We start from the raw sequence: 20,741 nt of genomic DNA on the forward strand, positions 1-20,741 counted from the left end.
ATTATTATTAATTTTGCATTGATGCTTTCCCAGCTGGAGATTTCGGGAGACGCGGTCCTCACCTGAGAGATCCGGTACAATTCCCCCGGTGGAAGGTAAGCGGGGAGCGCAGGGCGGCGGAGCGGGGAGAGGACACGGGCTGCCAGCCGGACCTGCCCCGACATCGCCTCGGCTCCTTCTCCCCGTCCTCCGCAGCACTGGGGTCTTTTGCGGTGCTTTCCTCCTGTTTATTTCTCTCTCTTCCCCTCCAACCCTCCCCATACCGTCCTCCCGGTGCGTCCCAAAACTGCCTGTCAGCAGTGGTGGGATCGCTGCTCCCAGGGAACCCACCGCTGAACCCCTGCGTCCCGGGGGAACGAGCCCCGGCTGCCAGAGTTGGGGCTGGGAAGGGATTTGGAGGAAGGAGGCAGAGCGAATATGGACATGGAGAACTGCACAGCATCTGCTCCCCAATAACCTGTCTCAGGGGGACTGGGCAAGTCCCAAGACCTTAAACCAGGGTTAAAAATGTCAGGGTGCTCCAGGTTTGGCTTTCCCTGGTCCTACAGCATCTTTAGTTTCAAAGCTATGCCTGTGAAGGAGATCATGAAAGCATCTCTCAGGGATGGGGTGGGGAGGGAAAGCTGCCCCCATCCCATGGCTTGCCTGGGAGTGTAGGTCGTGTCCTTCTCTGATCCGGGAACAGCTCATCCTCCTTTGCATGCTCAGCGTGGGGCTGAAAGTGGCCTCTCTTGGTCACCTGACTGGACATTTCACCTGGAGCCATGCATCTAGGACAAGGGTTTGTTCCTACCTTGAGTCCTGGCCCTGAAGGACATAGGAACCCCCCACTCCATCAAGATGAGTTTGTAGAGACCACCCCAGCCCCAGGTTAGGCAGCAAAGCAACCTGCTAGTTCACACAGCAATGGGGATGGAGGGGAATCGAGTTGCATGCAAGGAAGATGATAGCACTATTATCTGTGGGTTGTTTTTGTCACTCTTGGGTTAATACAGCAGCCGTCTAGGTCTGCGCTCTCAGATGCACATGGACGTTGCTCGGTAGGTTAGTCTGCAGGCTCTGGGGGCTGTGGGAGGGAGAGAGAAGTCCCCTAAGGGAAGATGGCTTTTAATTTCCCCATATCGACTGGTTTCAGACAGGATTATTTATGTTTGACATAACAGATCACCAAACTTGGAAGGCAGTGGGGGTGTGCTCATCCTCATTAAGGTAGACAGTTTTCTGACAGAATAAATGAAAAGTAAGAGAAGACTGCACTTTGAGGTTCAACAGATTGTCTTCCAGTCTAAAACAAGAGTGAAATGAGCATAAAAGCTAGATGGTAAAATCATGTGCTTCAATCTTTCATGATGGATGGCTGTCATCTTAGGAAACGTGGTGGATATCCCAATGTTTGAGTGCAGACAGTGCTCCTGGGTGACCCCACAAGTACCCAGAACGATGCGTTTCTTAGTCATTGTATCTTGTCTTCACTGAGAAAGCATTTAAACGATAATGCTGTTAAAAGAAAATAGTTTAAGTAATTATTGCCTGGGCTAAGTGCCTGCACTATCCGCACCTGTATCGAGGCTCTTGCTCCGTTGCGATGGTGCATGAATAACGGAAGGTTGTTTGCAGCCTTTTGTGGTTGATGTTCATCTTGTCTGAAATGAGCAGAAAGATGCATTACGGCTGTTGGTTGGTGAAAAGAGATCTCAAACACCTTAAAGACCGTGCAGCTGTAATTAGAAGTGTAACCTCCTTCCTCTGCCTGTCAGGATTTCTGTGCAGAACGATGACAGGACCTCTTAAGGAACAGTGTTGGTGCTCAATAGATATAAAGAACTTCGATGACATCCCCCGTAAAGCGACTGATGTTGGTTTATCAGTACATTGGTTCTCACTTATGGAAGACATGGGGACGTGAGGTGGAAGGAAGGAAACAGCATTTGTTCCTTTCTGTTTTCCTGTCAGTGAACACAGATTACAAATACAGACAGTTCTTAAATACCTGTGCCTACCTGAGCACAAAAGAGTTGCAGAACATTACCAGCACCGTGGTTACTGCTTGTATCTCCTCTGTGTTTCTCCTTGCTTTCCAGCAAAGCCAGGTAGATCGGTTTAACTGTCACATCTCCTTCTGATCCTCTTCCATTGCAACTGCAGCAGTCGCCAAACGCTCATGTAGGTGACGTGAGGGTCAAGCCTGACGGTTTGCTCTCACAGGCTTTGCAATCTAAGAAGGACATGTTCAGGAGTGGCTAAGTGACAGAGGACCCACTCACTGTCAGTGACATATTGACCCAAGTCCTTTCTACCCATACCTGAGAACTCCCCTTAGAATCCTTTAAAAGTTTTGCTGGGGGCCAGATAGAAAGAGGTAAAGGCACCTAATGCCCTTGAGCATTTCTGTGCAACCCAGAGAGCTTAGCTGCGCCCTCACAGGCTGAAGAAGTCTGTGCCACTGACCTTTGGGCATGTCAGGATGGGTCCTTGGTGCCCAGCATGTGCGCCAGTGAGGGGTTTTGCAGCTGGCCAAGCGGTAAGGTATTTACTGAACTCAGACCTTTTTATTTGCCTGTACAGTGTCTGGCTGTGTTAGTGCCGGGGTAAGAAATGGGGATAACTTGGTACCTTCTCACTCGTCGTGTTCTCGTACCTCGCTGTGGTGTTGTCATGGATATGGATAAGGACATGGCCAGTGAAGAGGTGCTTGTTGCTGGCAGGGCTCCTGCAGCCCCGGTTTGTGACGCAGCTTATAACACTGAAGAAGAGTAGGGAAGGGATGGAGAAGAGGTGACAGGTGTTGGGGTTGAACTTGCAACTCATTCCCATTCTAATTTACACTTCTTGTGTCATCTGTTATCTCCTTCTCTCCTCATGCTCTAATTTATTACAGTAGGCAGGATTGGTTCACCCTTTGCCTGAGAAAAAAACCCCACAAACATATATCCCAGCAGTGCAGATTAGCAGAGAGATAACAAATATGTCGGGTGATGGATGCTCTTCAGACCTTCCAGCCACATTCAGATCACAGCTGAGGCCAAGCCAGACAAGACTGGGACCTTGGGAACCTGTGAGCCCTGCGATCCCCCTGATAACAGCCCCGGGCAGAGGTCAGGTCAAAAATTAAAAGTCATAATAACATTTTGAAACATCCTTGGACCCATTTCTCCCTGGAAAGCTTAATAACAGCCGTGACCCATCAATAGCAGGTCAGGGCACTGGAGAGAGGACCTGGCTTCCATGGGCTGTGTGGTTCTCAAGGTGCCTGTGTCAGAGGCATCATGGAGTGGGGATGGGAATGGAGCTGATTTAGACCAAAATCTAAACACCAATGATTTTGCCCCATCCCACATGGCTGGAAGTGTGGGTTTCTCAGTAGAGTCGGGCAGGCAGCAGTGTAAACTGCAGCCTGGGATGCTCTCAGGAGATGCTGGCATCTCCCTGGGCATGGGCTGGTGCTCCTCTTGGCAAGGCCATGGAGTGGAGACAAGAGATGAGTCAGGGGCTGGGAGAGTTGTGTTGACTCTCTCCCTGCAGACAGAGTTTTGTCTTGCTTGTTGAAACAAGCACCTGTGATGGGTCAGAGCTGACGTTTGGCTTCAGCAAGAATAAGGGTGCAAGATGGACCGAGACGTCTTCCCCAAGTTTGCCAGGCCACGAGGGCAGCTCAGCCCCTCCTCGCTGTCTCCAGTGCTTCTCTCCCCATCTCTTACCTGCAAGACAAAAGCCACCTGCAGGAACACACCACCCAGCATGGCAGTTTGTGAGTTTGCCAAGCTTTGCTTGACAGCAATGTTAATTTTCTCCCCAGCTGGAAAGTGCCTGCCACTTCTACCTGCCCATGAGCTACAGGAAAGGATGAGCTGAAGGTACACGCAGCTCTGCTGCCCTGGGAAACATCTCTCTGCTCCAGAGCTTTTATCAAAGAGATGGAAACTTGTCATATTCTCTCTGCAACAATATCTGACATTATCCAAGCAATTTGCCTTTGGTGTGTTTCCAGAAATAGTTAGGCCTACAGTAGACATGGGTGACATCTGGATGCATTACTGTTGAGTTCAGAAACACTCAGTAAACAAGACAGGATCTATTGTTTAAAGGTTATTTCAAAAGACTCCTAGCGAGTTATCTGGCCCCTCAATGGGGAGAGCCTTAATGGCACTGTGATAATTGCCTTTTTCTGAAGGACATTTCAGAGGAAAGTTACCAGAAACCCTAAAGCAAGTCTCAGTCTGTCCTCACCAGGCCGGGGACCTGATCCAACCTGAAAACGTGAGGAGTTTTTCTTTTTTCTTCAGTGCTGGTTGGATCAAGCCCAGGAATTGTGCATCTGGCTGTGGGCAGAGCAGGGCGGGGGGCACAGATGTAGGGGAGACCACTAGCAGTTCAACAAAAAAAAAACCTCTCAAATCAGCATAATAGGGCAGCAGGATTTGCATCAGCAGGGAGGTCGAGAGAAAGAGTCCTCCCTGAGGCTCTGAATAGAAAAGAAAAGTCATTAGCAGTGGGTAAAGCAAGGGCCTCTGAGCACCTGAGATGAGGGTGGGAAGCTCTACAGGAAGAGGGGGGCTGGCGGCACTCGGAGGGCTCAGTGAGGCCGCTGCAGGAGACACTCTGCAGCCCACGTCTCTATTCATCATGTCCCCATTCAGTGAATAGCCTCCTTAGAAAAGAAGAAAAAGAAAGAAAAAGAAAGGCGAGTGAATTTTTGGCAGAAACCAAGTGCCAGCCATCATCCCCGTCCCTCGCCCAGGTGACAAGGATGCTGCTCATATGTGGCAGAGGGGAAGAGATGTGGCTTTGCTGTCACTCACACCAGCCTTACTGTCACTCACACCAGCCTTACATCTGCATGTGCTTCAGGCAGAAATCCCTCCTGGCTTCTTACCTTGGCCCCCGGGCAAACAGGATTAATTCTCTCTGTTCCGTTAATTTCAAGCCCCTCAGAGAAGCCGTGATGGAGAGGAAATCATGTTGCGGTCACCCACAACTTTCTGTTTTGCCACTGATTTTCCCTGAGAGGGGTGAGCAAGATCGGGGGGTGACCGTGGAGCCCTAGAGCTGGCCAGAGCTCTCTGCCCACAGTGGGACCGTCCTGTCCTGGGCTCTGGGTCCAGCCCTCCTCTTCCTCATGTGGTGCTGCTGTCAGGTTGTGTCAGCACTGCAGAGGAGCCCTGGCAGCGAGTGCTGGTGGAGATCTGTTCTGAGGAGCCCACACACCCCAGCTTGCTGCTCCCTATCTGCCTTCTCCCTTCTGTCCATCTGCTGGTGCTCCAGCCCTGCCCTTCCATCGGTCGTGAGATACCAATTACAAAAACTGAGGTGGTGAGATAACCATTGGAAGCTGCCAGCCTGAAAAACAGGCTTTGGTGAAAGAGCTTCTAGTGTTTTTTTAAAAATTGCCACTAAACTCCAGCTTAGTCTCTTCCAAGGCTGGACTGGTAGGTCTCTCTTGGGTGGGGGATAAAGGAGATGATCTTCTCGCTGGGTGGGGGACAAAGCCTACTGTACTGCCAGCTTTATGGATGGCTTTGAGGCCACGCTGTGGCTTTTCTCAAGGTACAAGTTCATCAAAGAGTCTGAGCCGCAGAAGCTCATAAGCTCATTATATTGGGGGAATTGCAAGCGGTGGGCGAGCCACGCAGCTGGGATTTCCTTTCTTTCTGCTAGAGGGGACTCTTAGCAAACTGGGAAGAAAAGTCCATTGGGGTTTTCATTTTTTCCTGTGCAGAATGGTCCCTTGTTTCTCAGCTGCCTGAAAATCTAGGCTGGACCATAATGGCGAGAAGTGGCTTCTTGTAGCATTGCCTGTTCCACTCGTACCTGCAGAGCTGGCATCACTCAAAGCCAGGTTGTCCACACACTGGGAGGTTCAAATTGTTCGAGGTTAAAGGGGAAAACACATCAACATTAATGAAAGGAAACTGGCTGCCTGGGGGAAGATAAATACCCAGATTGCTGGGTGATGTGGCTGCTTTGAAACCCTCTGGGGACAGATTCAGAAGTTGTCATCTCCCCTGACCTCTCCCAGCTCAGGTCACTTCAACTGAAACATCAAAATGTCTTGAGATTCAAAGACTCATAAACCAGCACTGATCACAGCAGAGAGATGTCTTGCACTTTGTTGTAAAAGATGAGACACGGGCTCCATCGAAGCGGGTATTTGCTGTGATGATGAGGGAGATGCCTGGAGACAGAGGGATTTCACAGCCAAGTGCCAGACGTGTCCCCAAAGCGGCTGCCTTACAGCGTGCAAATCACAGCTCTGCTAAAACATCCATTTACTGCGAGAAAAAGAACTTACCTGCAAATAGCTCTGCTTATTTCTATTTCAAATATTCCACTTTTTCTCCTCTGGGTTGTTTGGGTTTTTTTTCCCTAGGAAAGAATAGAGTATTTTCTGAGGTGACTGGCAGGGACAGTGCAGTCCCAGTACAGAAATCCTCCTCTCAATCTGTCTTTCCTTCTCCACTGAAGCAGAGGGAGTCGCTTGGGCTCTGCCATGGGGTTTACATCTGGATTCCCTTTGCTCTCAGTGTGGATTAGTTTTAAGCCCTGTCATGGATCTTCCTGCCTGAGCTTTGGAAAACCATTAACTCTCTTATTTTTTGCTGCCTGCCTTCAAGATGACAGCTCGTGCAGTGCTGGGAGGCTCTGCCTAATGGGTGTCTGCCTGCAGTGCTGCTGTGGACAGCAACGCTCCTTCTTCCTCCTGATTTTCATAGAATCACAGAATGGTTTGGGTTGGAAGGGACCTTAAAGATCATCTAGTTCCAACCCCCCTGCCATCAGCAGGGTTTTTTGCCGTTACGGGGTCTGTCCCTGCTGCTCCACACTCCTGTAGCAGCGAGTGCCCAACACCATGGGATGGGTTACAGGGTACAGGTGAGGTTTGCTTAAGAAAAACCTCACCGGACCTTAAATATTTCAATGGATTGACAGGCAGTAGCAGCTCTCCTTTGATGCACATAACTGCTGCAATTTGGCTCTGCTGTAAGTTCAGCTGGAGGAAGCATCCGCAGAACGACAGCGTGCACGTTGTCACTCTTTACTCAACACAATATACGTGCGTTACATAGCAAGACGTGATGGCTTTTGTGGCAATCCAAGCTAAACTCTCTCTCTAGGGAGAAAATATAGAATCAAGGCTGCCAGAGGCTCGGTTTTGAGCAACTGCTGGGGTGTGCTGGCTGCGGGAGGGTAGCCAAGGAAATGCACAGGCTCACTGTTGGGGATCTCTCCCTCTCTGCTCTGCAAGCCGGTGCTAACAGGGATTTACAGGGATGCAATTTATAAGGCTCTCATGTGGAAGGAAAAGGAGGTGTCTTGGTTTGATTGGTGTCACCTGCTGGGTAGCTAAGCCCTGGCAAGATTAGCGATGGGATCTGGGGAAAAATAGCCATGCTGGAAGAGTGGGAATGGAGTTGGGAGGAGATGGATAATAAGTGTTGATTTGGGTTTGCTGTTAGGTGAATTTTGTGGGTTTATTGTTATATGACACAAAGGAGGGGCTGGGAGGATAATTCAGATGTACGTCTGTCCTGTGGGTTTCCTTTGCGTCTCCTTTCCTTGGAACAGGCAGAGAGCTGGGTGGTTTGGCCACTGCCCATGGCCACAGCTCTGCTGAAAGCGTGACCCTGGCAGAGAGCACGGCCAGGCTCCCTTTCCTACCCAAATGCATTGAAGTGCTCGAAAGGTGTTTCTCAAGCCCCTCCCAGGTGACCTCTCAATCCTGCTGTCACCAAAGCCGTTTTCTTACTGATTGTCCCAGAGCCAAAGACGTACCTGGAGAAGCAGCTCCAGGTGCTGGCACTGCTGAGCTGGCTCCAGCTCCGGCAGAAGCTCTCGGGGTGTTTGGCACCTGGGGAATATCAAACCCCCATACCTAATTCTGGGCTGTAAGAAGTGCCGAAGGCGCGTGCGGTTCAGGGTGCTGCCGAGCAGAGGAGCGGGACAGGCTGAGCTGCAGCTGGGATTTCACCCTGGGTGCTGCCACGTCTTCACGGCTGCTTCATCCGAGTGGGATGATCCCCGCTGCTCTTTGCAGAGGAGGCCTGTGCTGGATGTGACATCCCGTGAGCAGGCATATCCCCCTGAGATAATGACAAGCATAATATTTATGCAATTATTATTAGACAGTTCCAGCTTACTTTTTTTCTGATTTGCAGCAGTTTAGTGTTACTGACTTCTCAAGAGTTATTCCTGACTCTCACGCTAGCTCGTGGGAGCAGATTCAGCCCACAGAAAGTGGGGTTTTCTTGGTTGCACATATTTTCCCTTGCGCTTCTGGCATCACATCTTTGTTTTTGTTGTACTTTTAAATAAAACAACACAGGTCATAGAAAACACAAGACTGTGATACCGGTTAGTGAGAAAACAAGCACTGACCTTGCTTGCTTTCTGGATACCTTTGTAAATATTACATTGTATTGTTGAATGTTGGAATTGGCAGACAAAGGGATGGTCTTTAAAATACTGTCTGACTTGATTGGTAGTAAATAGAAAGCGTGACAATCGCTGGCTTATGGCAGTACTGTTGACTGGAGAGGATTCAAGTTGCCCAGCCTCAGAAATGCGTAACACTGGCACACTGCTGCTGGAGCCAGTGCTTGCATTTTGCTCAAAAAGAGAAGATTTTGAAAAATGAATACAGATGAGAATATGTGCCGGAACTTGAAAAGAAAAAGTGCTTTGTTTGATATGATCATGTAGACATAGTGCTGAGGGACATGGGTTAGTTGGGGACTTGTCAGTGTTGAGTTGATGATTGGACTCAATGATCTTAAAGGTATTTTCCAATCGAGGCAATTATCCTTCAATTCCAGTGGCAAAAATGCAAATATTGGTACGTTAGCAGTTTATCTTCCCATAACAAATCCCAGCTGAAACCAAACACTGTTCTAGCTACTAAAAAGAAACCAGCTCTGTCCCGGCTAAAAGCCAGGAGAACAGCAGAGCCCACCCCACAGCAAGCACAGCTGCTGTCAGTACCCCAGCCCCTCCGCCCTTCCACAAAGCCAAGGAAGGGCTCCAATGCTCAGGGGTGATCCAGAGCACTGGTCTAAAGCTTGGCTTTCAAAGAGCAGATACTTGCCATTTTCCAGGCTGCAAGTTGGGCATCGTTTAAGCATGGAAGGCAGAAACTGCTGGGGAAGATGCCGGCACTGATCTGCTGCAGAGACGATGAGCTGGGGAGCGCAGAGCCTAACGCGTGCAAGCATCAAACGCCAGCAGAAGTGTGATGGGAGCACTCGGTTTCCCGTGCCATTTGGTGCTGGTGGTACCATTGCTTTGGCTGCTGGGGTTGGTGAGAAGATGGGAGAGCGTGTGTGTGGAGAGCAGGAAGCACTGCATTGCTCTCAAGGGCCTCTCTCGCATCAGGGAGTCATTTCAAAGACAGGGGTTGCGTTGTCCTGATGCTGATGCTAGGCAAGAAGATCCATCACGTGTGTTTTGATTTCTGAAAGATGCTGTCCCTGGGAACAAGTCGATATTTCAAACATTTGATCCCAGCAGCTCTTTTCAGCCCACATGGTTTTGAGCAGAGTGATTTGTGTGAAGGTTTTCTCCATTTCTTTATTTGCCTAATGACAGTTTTCAGCTGAGCTGGATGAATTACTTTATCTTTTCCGCTTTTTTGCTTATGATTTTGTTGTTGTGTGTTTTTTTTTTTTCTTCTGAGTTAAATCTTTCCCTCTCTCATCTCCCAGGAAAAGCTGTAACAGAATTAAGGTGAGGAAAAAAGGAAAATTTACTGGAACTGGTTCAGTGTAAGTTGCCAGGTATCTGAAAATTACCCTCTCAGACAGTCTGTATTAATTCCTCTGATACAGCACTGATAAATCCTGATTAAAAAGGATAACATAAGGAGATTTTACTGCCTGTAGGAAAACTCCTAGTCACAAGCAATGAAGAAACCCATCGCTCTCTTGTTCATGATCAGAGCGGTTTGCAAAACTGCATGTCCTTCCCCATGAGCTGACACCGGCCCGAGGTGCAGGACATTGCATTGCATAAGGCAGCGACGCGAAGCCAGGGAAGCCCCACGTCTCCAGGTCCCGTGGACTCTGCACTGGCAGCAGCTCTCAGTCTCTGCAGATTCACCACTTGTGCCAGCTCCTCGTCCCTCTGGAAGTCCTGCCCTTGGAGCACCATGCAGACCATGATTTAAATGAAGCAGGTTTTGGTCTCTGACCATGTCAAGCAGCACAAAGGTGCACACTGTGGTCGCTGGGCTGACAAGAGGGCGGCTGTCAGGGCTCTGTCCCTCCCCACCTGCAAATGCAACTCGTGCCCCATCCCAATGGGTCAGGCAAGGCAGGTCAGTGCTAGCAACAGCCTCCCATTTATGCATTATTTCCAAAAATCCCTGAGCTCCCTCTCTCCACTTCTTTATTCATGCACCATGCTACCTTGCTGGGCTGGAGTGGGAAAAACACTCTGCTTGCTTCTCGTTCCATGGGTTGAACCTGAGCCTTTGCCAGAGCAATGTAAAGCTGTAGCTATGGAAACTCCCTACCCTTTTTTGTGATTATTTTTTTCTTTTTTTCCTTTTTTTTTTTTTTTAAAGGCAGGAACATTTATTTCTTTGGAGATCCCAGATGAGGCTGCAGGTGCCTGAATGGTTGTTCAGGCAGCTCCAAGAGCTCATCCTTGGGAGATGTTGAGTGGCCACAGCCAGCACCCAGGGAGTCACCCAGTGTCACGGAGCAGCAGGAGTTGGAAGCACAGACCCAGGTCATGCTGCAGAGACTTCAGGTCACAAGGGCAGAGGAGCGGGGACTGATGAGGAATAAGCAGGCTGCATGGAGAGTCGGAGCCCAGGGCAGCTCAGAAAGCAGCGTGTGACAGCGGGGTGCTGGGGGGACAGTGTGGGGCTGCCAGAGGTGTCACTTGCCATCAGCCACCCACCCACAGCTTGGGTGGGGGGGCAAGGATAGAGGGGTGCTGGTCCCCCTCCTGCAATCAAATGATGCAGGGTGAAAAGACAGCCTGTCTTTCTTTCTTTCTTCTTTTTTATGGAGTTTAGGCTGCTTATGTGTGTTGGGATTACAGCCTGCTCTCCAGCTGATGTATGGAAATAATTTCTGGAACTTCACTGGAGTGTGATGTTTTGGGCAATGAAAGGTGGGACAGGGGAGGGTAAAACCCTCTGTTGTGGTTTGACAGCAGCTCTCAAATCCTGATAGAGTTCATCTGGCTGTGAGCCCACCTGGAAGTGAGTCCATCATGTCTGTACCAGTTGCTACTTTGGGCCTGGTTTTTGGGTTTACCTCTCCTGGACTGATGCCAGCATAAGACTGGTATGCAGGGATGCACTGCTGGGCAGTGCTGAGTCACCGGCATCCCTATCGACACCAATAGTATCCCTATTGATACTGATAGCATCCCTATTGATGTCAACAGCATCCCTATCAACATCACTAGCGTCTTTATCGATACCAATAGCTTCCCTATCGATGTTGCTAGCATCCCTATTGATACCAATAGCATCCCTACTGATGTTGCCAGCATCTTATCGATGTCACTACATCCCTACCGATGTCGATAGCATCTATTGATGCTTTTTAGGATGTGGCTGCACAGTTTACGGAAGGTCAGAAGGGCAGAGCAGGGTGAATGTACCCTGCTTTATTCCAGGTGATGCTGATGTGTCTGCAGACTCCTTCGCTTGTCCCTTTGGGATGAGGACAGCAGCACCTTCATGATGGCCCCAGGGGCACTGGAAGGGCACGTTCCCAGGGGCAGTGCACACACGGTCCAGGTGATTCAGCATTTTCCCCCTGTCCTTCCCTAGCAGCACAGCTGCACTCTGTTTAGCACTTGCAGTCATTTAAATTCCTGCCTGGAGTTGTGCTTAGTGAGCCTCAATGCCGCTTTGACGAACTGTGCAAATATTATTTTTCATTAGGTGTGATTTGCTTGTATTAAATGACATTATTGCCTCATTATTGCAGAGCACGTATTCCCTCTCAGGTGCTGCTGGGGCAGGCATCCCCTAGATCGATGCGCTTTGAAGGCAGCCTGCTTAAGTGTGCTGAAAATTCAGATGGCTCACTAAGTGCCAGTCTCTGTTTTAAAAACTAATAGCAGGTAATTGGTGGAAGGAGATCCCTAATTGTCCAGTGAACTTCTGCTTTCTTTAATCTTCAGGAAAACCTGAAATTTGGAGTGCTTGTGGCTGTGTGATGTGTTTCTGAATAGCCTGGGCTCCCTTTGCTGGGTGTAGTAGGTGATGAGCTGCTCTCCTGCAGCACAGCCTGGCTGCTCTGGCAGTGCCACTGCTGGCAGGGACACCCACAGGGGTACAAATACAGTGTGTCCTCAGCGTGTGGAAAAAACTGCCACAATGTGTCAGAAAAGCAGTGGCTTTTCTAGGAGTTTTTAGGCTGCCATGCAATATTTAACAAAACACTTTGGACTATAGAATTCTGGTTTTTAATTATATATAATATTGTTTTTTTGTATCAGATGATAGTAGCAGATAGAAGGTCACTGTGGCATTTGATCATCTCTGTTCCCCATCTCAGCTAACCATTGGCACTGCTCAGAGAATGTTTCCAGTTGTAAAGGGCTGAGCTGAGAATGGGCACAAAGAGGAACAGTCTCCAGCCCCTCCAGTCCCCTGGAAGGGTTTATCATGGGTTATGATTGATGCAAATTCAGGGGATACATCCCTGTATCAGCCTGATGCTCATCTTGCATTAGCCTGATGTATCTCCTGGCTTAACTCTCACTGCCAGGGCACTAAAACCAGCACGAGGGAGCACTGAGCTGGTGCTGCTTGCAGGTGGAGATGGCTCACTCACACCTCAGCTCTCATCACCTTTCCATGGCCATGGCATTGTCCTCCTGTCCTCAGCCATTCCCAGGCATCCCATGAGCCCTGGTCCCCAGCACAACCTGTCCCAAGATGCCATCCCAGCCCTGCCCCAGGAAGCATGGGAGCCTGGAGGTGGCCGGGATCCTGTTCTGCAGAGCGCAGCACTATCCCAGCAATGTCCTATCTGCTGAATAATTTATCAGGCACTCTGTAAAGATTGTCTTTGAAATGTATTGTTTCTGGTCTGGACATCAGTGGGAGCTGAAGTATCAGGGTTTGTCCCGGTGGGCAGGAGGGCTGGGGATATGTTAGTGGGGGAGAAGCTGGAGGGGTCACTGCCAGCTTCGCTGAAGTGTTGGCTGTGAGTTACCTCTGTAAGGGGGTTGATGATCTCTGTGATTGACTTCAGCCCAGGTGATGGCTCTAAGGCCACCATAAGGGGCTGTGCAGTTTCAGGTGGGTGTGAAATGTTTTGCTCCCTGTTCTGATTTGTCATTTAAAAGCCCCCGGCATCTCCAATGTGCCATAGACTCAATTCCAAAAATCCTTCTTATTCCAGGGACTCTTAATAGTGGTGCAAAACCCCATTTTCCCCAGGGTAGGGAAAGTACCTCCTGAGGGCAAGAGCCATTCTGCAAAGGGCCAGTATGGAGCAGAGACTGGGGTGAGTACAGTCCCAGTGGGTGCAGATGGGAGGATGGGGCTGCTGGGATCTCTGAGCCATCTCCAGCACCCAGGAGGACCCATCTGCTATGGATGAGCCTGGGAAATAGTGAGTAGCATTCTCCAAACAAGGGAAAGCAAGGAGTTAAGTACCCTCTGCTCATAGAATGACTTCCTGTCATTTCCTCTGCTCCTGGTGTTGGTGGCCAGAGAGAAGAGATCAGCACCTGCCCCTCCTCTTCCCCTTGTGAGGAAGTTCTAGACCACGATGAGGGTCCGCAGGCACCAAGCCCCCTTGCATCCCTTCCCCAGCCCACTTGCCCAGGTTTGAACCTGGCTGTTTAAATCCCTGCTGTTCAGCAGAGCATCAGCCCCCAGGCCAGGAGAGCTGCCATCGGGAGGAAGAGAGAGAAAGCAAACAAAAGTGATGCTGGCCGCCTGCTTAAAGTGTTTTTTGTATGGAAAGCCACGTTCTCCGCCTGTGTTTCTGGCAGCTGCCCTGTCCGCTGGCTCTGTAAATGCAAAGTCTTCTGCTGGCACGCTGCCTGGCTGTTCCTAGCAGCCCAGCTCTTATTCATTGACTGGGTAGGATTACAGGAACTGGGGGAAATGCAGAAATAAGGCTGTATTTGCCACCAAACTGGTTTTGGTTTCTAACTTATTTGCTGCTTTCCCACCTCCCAGGCTGGTGGCTGCTGGCTGGACTTTCCTGCTGGCTTTCCTCCATGCTGATGCTCTCTGGGCTTGACCCTTGGGCAGAGCTGTGGCATTTTGGTGGCACTAAAGGGGTAACAGGAGAATGTAAAGCCAAGCTCACCCTGAAACTTGGCAGCATCGAGGACTCAGATCCAGTGTCCTCTGCCCCGGACAGTTTGTTATAGTGGGATTTCTTGTTACTCTGGGCCAAGGTCCTGGTTCCCGAGTGGGACCCTGCCTGCACCAGGTCCAGGGTGGAAAGCAGCAGCAGGAGCAAGACCCAGCAGCTCCGGGAAGCAGCATCTTGGACAGCTGGCATCACTCATGTGCTCTCCCATTTCCCTGGCCTGTTGCTGAGCTCTTTTCCTTTCCTCTGGAGTGTGGCTTGGTCAGAAGTATGAGCATCAGGGTTCGTTGTGCATGGATGAGCTGGGAAATGGCCTCATTGCCCACTCAGGACAAGACCCACAGAACCCACCACAGAGAGTCAGACTTGTGCTCCCCTCATACACAGCTGCTTAACCCCCAGTTTCCACATAGGACTTAATCTTCCCAACCTGAACGTCCTCCCAGTTGAGGTCCCTCCCTTGGGTCTTCTCCCCAGAGGGACCCAAACAAGCTGACCCACCACCAGCTGTTGCTCGTGATGCTCAGAGGAGGGTCAGTGCCGGCAGCATGGGGACCCTGCCCGGGGGGCTGTGCTGATGTGCAAGGTCACTCCCCCCTCAGAGGCCCTTCTCGGGTGGGGGAGGACACACGGCAGCAGGGCTTGGTGCAGAAACAATTCATCCAAGCAGACAGCACTGCCAGGGATGCACTAGTGCAGAGCAGCGCCAAGATGGTGTTACTTCAGGACATGGTGCTGGCCTCCTCCGCGCCCTGGGAAGGGTGGGGTAGGATTTTTTTTTCCTTCTTTCTCTCCTTTTTCCATCTTGGCCATTTGGAAGCTCAGGACAGAGCTGATTCCCACTCCCTTCTTCACACAAGACCACCATAGTGATCAGCAGAACGGCTGGGACAGAAGCCAGAGGTCTCATGCAAAAGGTTTGAGCCAAGTGTCCCTCGAGCGTGGGGTGTTTCTGGCTGTGTGTTTATTCCTGTGTGTTTATTATAGTTGGAGTCCAAGCTCCTGCCTGTTCCCGTGCTGGGGTACCAGGTGTGAGCAATTCTACCAGCACTCACGTCTGTGCTGCCAGGTGTTGTTTTGTACCTTGTTTGACTATTTTGTTTAAATCTCCAGCCTCTGGAGTCAGGTGAATCAGAGAAATTCCCAACTTCCTTGTTAAATAGAGGGCTGTGCTGCTTCTGGCTGCAGAGGAAGTAGGTTCCAGGGCTGCTGGGGTATGCAGGCAGTGCCACAGTGGGACAAACTGTGGGCTGCAGCTCTTTGCAGGTAAGACATGGTCTCTTTGTGCAGGCACAGTTTCAGGGGGACCAGGTTTCCTTTTTTTGGTTATTGGCATGACGGCACTTCTAGCTAGTGCAAAAGGCTTTGGGGTGACTGTATTGCCATGGTGATGGGAGTAGGCATGGGATGGGATGGGGTGGGTGAAAGCCCCATTCATTTAAAGGTCTAGCCTGAAGATTTTTCTTAACACCTGCATATCCTAGAAGCTGGCTTAACTGGGCACTTGAGGGTCTCTTAAAGAAACTTTGGAGTGGTCTCCTTAGCAGTCCCCAGGTCTCCTTCTCCCACAGCTTTAGCAGGCAGGTTCAGGCCAGTCCACAGGACCTAGCCATGGCTGGAGTGCTCCAGCACCTGGAGCTCAGCATTTCAGAGCCATGGTTAGCTGGGTGTTAGCTGGAGTCCTGGGATGGGCTGACCTCAGCCTTGCCAGCTGCTCTGAAGCCTTCCTCCCATGCAGGCTCCAGAGAGGCACTAGTTGCACAGCCAGTCTCAGCCTAGGAGCAAGGTGCAGCTGTGAGCAGCCTCTCCCCACACTGGGCACCCTTGGTGGTCCAGGGGCCACATTGAAGATGCTGGGGGGCAATGTGGGGTGACTTGGGATGATTTCTCATCCCCTCCTTCTCCTTTCTGCCTTGTTGAGTGCAATTCAGTGCAGTCCCCTTCTCTGTTGCTCATGGGAAGCTTCTCCCGACCCCCCTCTGGCCCCCTGGCTTGGGTTGCAAGCATGTTGGGAAGGTCCATCAGTCCCTTGTGGCAATGCCCAAGCGAAGTGGGGAGCAGAGGCTGACACAGACCTGTCTCCTGTTGAGCAATGTGACCTGAAAGCCCACATCCTTAACAATGGCAGAAGTGAGGCATGGAGCTGCTGGTCCAGGGCTGGAGGTGATGGAAGCTCTGCTTGTGTGTTTTCTAGGCTGCAAGGAATGGTAAAGGCCATCTTCTTGCACCCTGGAACTTCCCAGCTGCTGCAGGGATAGTGCCACCATAGCCAAGGGCAGTTGAGATTGGATGTGAGGAAGAATTTCTTTGCTGAAAGGGTTCTGAGGCATTGGAAGGTGTTGCCTACGGCAGTGGTTGGAGTCCCCATCCCTGGAGGGATTGAAGAGTCGTGTAGACATAGTGCTGAGGGATGTGGTTTAGTTGGAGACTTGTCAGTGTTGGGTGAATGATTGGACTCCATGATCTTAAAGGGCTTTTCCAATTGAGGCCATTCTGGGATTCTGTGAAAACCACACAGCTCATCAGGAGCAGCCTGTAGCCACCAGAGAGTGATATGTCTTTGGTTTGTTGCAGTACAACCTGTCTTTTGTGTGCTGGAAAAGTAAAGCAGGGTGCCTGGGAAGGGGGGAGCATTGCACCCAACCTCCCGTCTGCCTGCAGTGACCTCAAGAGGCACCATCCCCTGTCACCCCCATGGCTCTGGGAGCAACTTTCCTATCACAAAGGGCTCCTGGGCTGTGGGCAAACAGCCTGTTTGGAGTTAACATCCCCCCACAGCCCCTTCTCTGCTGTCTGGCAGAGATGGAGGATGTGCTGGGGGCTGGATTTGGACGGGCAGAGGGGCTGGGGGGGTCAGGCATCCTCATTAGCTTGAGGGGTGAGAAAAGAGCCCAGCAACTGTCTGCTGGGACCGTGTCTCTCGGTACCTGCGTTCCTAATACCAGGGCTCCTGCATGCTTTCTCCAAGACCACAGTGGAGCTGCAAAGTCCTTCCTTTTACCAGGATATTTATTACTAAATATATGAATCTGGGAGCCTGTGGAGTGTGAAATTAGGAACAAATGTATAACGGAGGTCTAGACAGGAATTGTTCTGCTTATGGGCCTCCACATGCTCTGCTTTCCTCCCCCTTTGCACACTGGAGAGTTTAACGCTTCCAGGTACGCAGCTTTAATCAGACAAATATGTTAGGGGAGGAAAAAAGAGCAAAATGCAAATGGTCTTGTTCTGGATGGAGCGGTGGCTGTGATACCACGTCTGGCTGACCATGGCTGGACAGAAACTGTGAAAATTGGCTCTGTGTCACCCTTGCTGTCCCACTGGGTTAGGTGGCTGTTTAATTTACAAGTGAGGAAGCTGGGTTGCCCTCCCTGCCTGGGCCCTGCCTGCCACCTTTCCTCTTGGGCTGGCAAGGAGCTTGCTAAGATGCTGATCCTCTCTGATGGGTGCAGCGCCCATCCCTGAGGAGCTGCAGGGCTGAGCCTGGCCACCCCCAAGCCAGGTCCTTGCACACCCCTCTCTGGGCTGCGTGGGAGGGGTGCACTAATGCACTAATGCATTTTTTTTTGCAAAACTTTCCCCTGAGTCTGCTCCTCTTCCTCGAGCCGCCTCAGAGTATTTTGCTCAAGGAACAAGAGCAAGATTTTGGCCCGGCGCTTGCCCCATGGCTGCGCGGTGCGAGAAGGTGTTCAGACATCGTTATAAATTACTTTCCCTCCTAGAGCACTGCTCAGCAGCAACATAAAATGTGATACTGCTTTAGCCATTCAGCACTTGCCCAACTTTAGCAGGACATTAAGCGCCTGAAAATATGCCACAGATTTATTTTCTTTGGAAGCGGGTTAAATCCCTGACAGATACAGTTGCTTTTCCTCGGGTGCTGAAGTAATTTGGGGCTGGGGTGGCTGGTTTTTTTTGTTTTAACCTGATAGTGTGAGCTGGAGGCCAGCTTTGTTAAAGCACTTGTAAAGTAGGTGGTCAGGGTACGATTTCTCTCATAATTTATATTTGTTCTGCTCCCAGCCTGATGCTTGCAGCACTAAAGGGCTGCTGAGGCTTTAGCTGCAGAGTGATGGTGGTGATGGTGCCACTCTCTGCAGAGCTGCTGGCAGGTGTGTGCGGGCAGGTATGTGTCACCCCAGCCCCTTTTTGTGGCAAAGAGCTTGGGCTTATTTTGCGTGGGCTGGAGGGAAGGTCAAGCCACCCCATGAGCTCTCAGGGCAGGGATGCTCAGAGCAAGACTTGTGCTGGTGTCGCAGAGCTTGTGCCTTGTGCTTGATGCTCAACGTCTGCCTTCTGGGTGAGCCTAGCAGCGCCAGAAGCAGGGACCTCCCACTGCTACCAGTTCAGTGTCAGCACTCAGGTTCCTTTAAGGGACATGCTGGGGAGAGTAGGATGCTGGTGGTACCCAAAAACACAAGTGTGGGACAAATCTGAGCCACAGCATCTCTGTGATGTCCAGGATGCTTGGTCCCAGTGGCAATGTTTGCTGTGGTGGGAATGAACAGCTCACCCGAGGCTGTTGGAAGCATTGTCCTGGGGTGTCCCACAGCCCCCAACGCTGTGGCTCAGCCATGGTGAAGGTGAGGAGCTTGGTGTTGCCCGATGTGGGCAGACACATCCCATACTCCTGCTTGCTGCTCAGGGAGGGGAGAGTGCCTGTCCCTGCAGTCGTTAAAGGCACACTTAGCAGCTCCAGTTATTCCAGATTAAAATACCACATTGTTTTCATGAGGTAAATGGATTATAGGCTCAGAGAAAAATCTGTGAAGCTCAGAAATCCTTACTGCAAAGCTCCTTCTCCCATCACTGAAGCTCTCAGACACCAGGCAGGAGCCAAGAGGGTGCTCTGAGTGCCACAGGCACTGGGCAGAAACTTTTGTTTCCCTTGGGTCCCCCCTCCCACATGCAGAACAGCCCAGCATGACCCCAGAGCTGCTGCTCACTACATCTCTAACCCACTGCATGAAGCATTTTTTTATCCCACTTCACCTGCATGGTGGCATTTAAGGGAGGGATGGGCACTCCTTGGTGGCTTCCACAGGTGCCCATGCCAGGATCTGGCCTGATCCTGCCCATCATCTCCCGCAGAGCCCTACCAGTTTCTAGCTCCCTGCAAACAGGGGTGAGTTGAGGGTTTGGGAACCTGCTGCCCAGCACCAGCCTCACCCCGGCCCCCACCACACCCCATCACCCTGTGCACTCACTTTTGCAGGCTGTTAATGGAGAAGAGGGCGGATGACAGCCGGGACTGTGGTCATCACAGGTGGAATATTAGCGACTGTCATTTTGCTTTGTATCATCGCTGTCCTCTGCTACTGTAGACTCCAGGTAAGGCTGGGGCGGGGAGGGCAACGCAGCCCCTAAGGGTGCTGTGATGGGAAGGGGACCCTGCGGGCAGCCCAGTGTCCCCTAGGTTGGGGGAGCAGCCCCTCGGTGACGAGGCGGGTGGTTTGGGATGCCAGCTGAGCCCTGGCCCCATGGGGCCATCCCGTTTCAGTACTACTGCTGCAAGAAGGATGAGTCTGAGGAGGATGAGGAGGAGCCTGACTTTGCCGTGCACTCCCACATCCCGCCGCTCCACTGCAACCGCAACGTAGTGCTGACCAACGGCCCGTCCCTCTACACCTCGTCACCTTTCGGCAAGAAACCAACACCGAGCCGGCCCGGCTGCCCCAGCTGCACTCCGTACGAGCCCCCCACCTTCTTTCTGCAAGAGCCCCCTGAGGAGCTGCACAACGGGGGTGACCGGGTAAGCTACAAGACAGTGAGCCAGGAAGATCTTGACCTTCCAGTGAGCATGGCCAACCTGCAAGCGCTCAACCCCAACCGGCTCTCGGCCATGCGGGAAGCTTTCTCCCGCAGTCGCAGCATAAGCACCGATGTGTGAGGTGATGGCTGCCCGCCCAGTCCAGAGCATCACATCACACCTCACCACTGCTGCTGGAGCTTTTAACAGCGGGGAGAACTTTTTGAAATTCATAGAAGAGTTTTGAAAAAGAAAATGAATGTATTTCTACGTTCTGTAGGTAGAGACATGCTGAATAACCATAGAAAGGGGTAGCAAAAGAACAAACCCAAAAGAGGAGCATGAGGGAGGACGGTTGCAGTTGGGACACAGGGTTTTCTAGTGCTGCGTTGTGGGGTTGTTTGGTTTTTTTTCTTTTGTAAAGAGGATTTTGATATTGTGCATCCTTTTATACAGAGTAAATGTCCCCTCCTCGCCATTCAGCTGGAGCGCCGAGTGATGACCAGCAAGTAATGGGGTACAGGGTTAGCTGCAAAATGGTTCGTGCTGCAAGTCAGTGGGCAGCGGGGGCCGTGGCATGGGGACACGAGTGCTCCTGGCCTTAGTGTGCACACCCCATGGCCATCTTGCGCCTCAAGCTGGTCATTTATTGCAGGGTGACAGACGTGATCCCCTCAGGGTTAGGAGGGCCAGTGGGT

At 51.1% G+C, this 20,741-nt stretch overlaps 1 protein-coding gene across 2 annotated transcripts; it reads left to right on the forward strand.

The window, feature by feature from the left end:
• The first annotated feature begins 15 nt into the window (after nucleotides 1-15).
• Nucleotides 16-20,184, forward strand: FAM163B (family with sequence similarity 163 member B). 2 transcript variants are annotated; one of them, XM_010174449.1, is made up of 3 exons: nucleotides 16-95; nucleotides 19,510-19,625; nucleotides 19,795-20,184. In XM_010174449.1, the coding sequence occupies exons 2-3, from the start codon at nucleotides 19,533-19,535 to the stop codon at nucleotides 20,182-20,184; spliced, it is 483 nt and encodes a 160-aa protein (XP_010172751.1). In that variant the 5' UTR covers nucleotides 16-95; nucleotides 19,510-19,532. The 2 variants fall into 2 exon arrangements, with proteins under 2 accessions (XP_010172751.1, XP_028942439.1); XM_029086606.1 differs by lacking the exon at nucleotides 16-95 and having other exon boundaries at nucleotides 19,502-19,625.
• The last annotated feature ends 557 nt before the right edge of the window (nucleotides 20,185-20,741 follow it).

The sequence above is a fragment of the Antrostomus carolinensis genome, unplaced genomic scaffold (genome assembly GCF_000700745.2).
Source record: "Antrostomus carolinensis isolate BGI_N321 unplaced genomic scaffold, ASM70074v2 scaffold17128, whole genome shotgun sequence".
Lineage (NCBI taxonomy): Eukaryota > Metazoa > Chordata > Aves > Caprimulgiformes > Caprimulgidae > Antrostomus > Antrostomus carolinensis.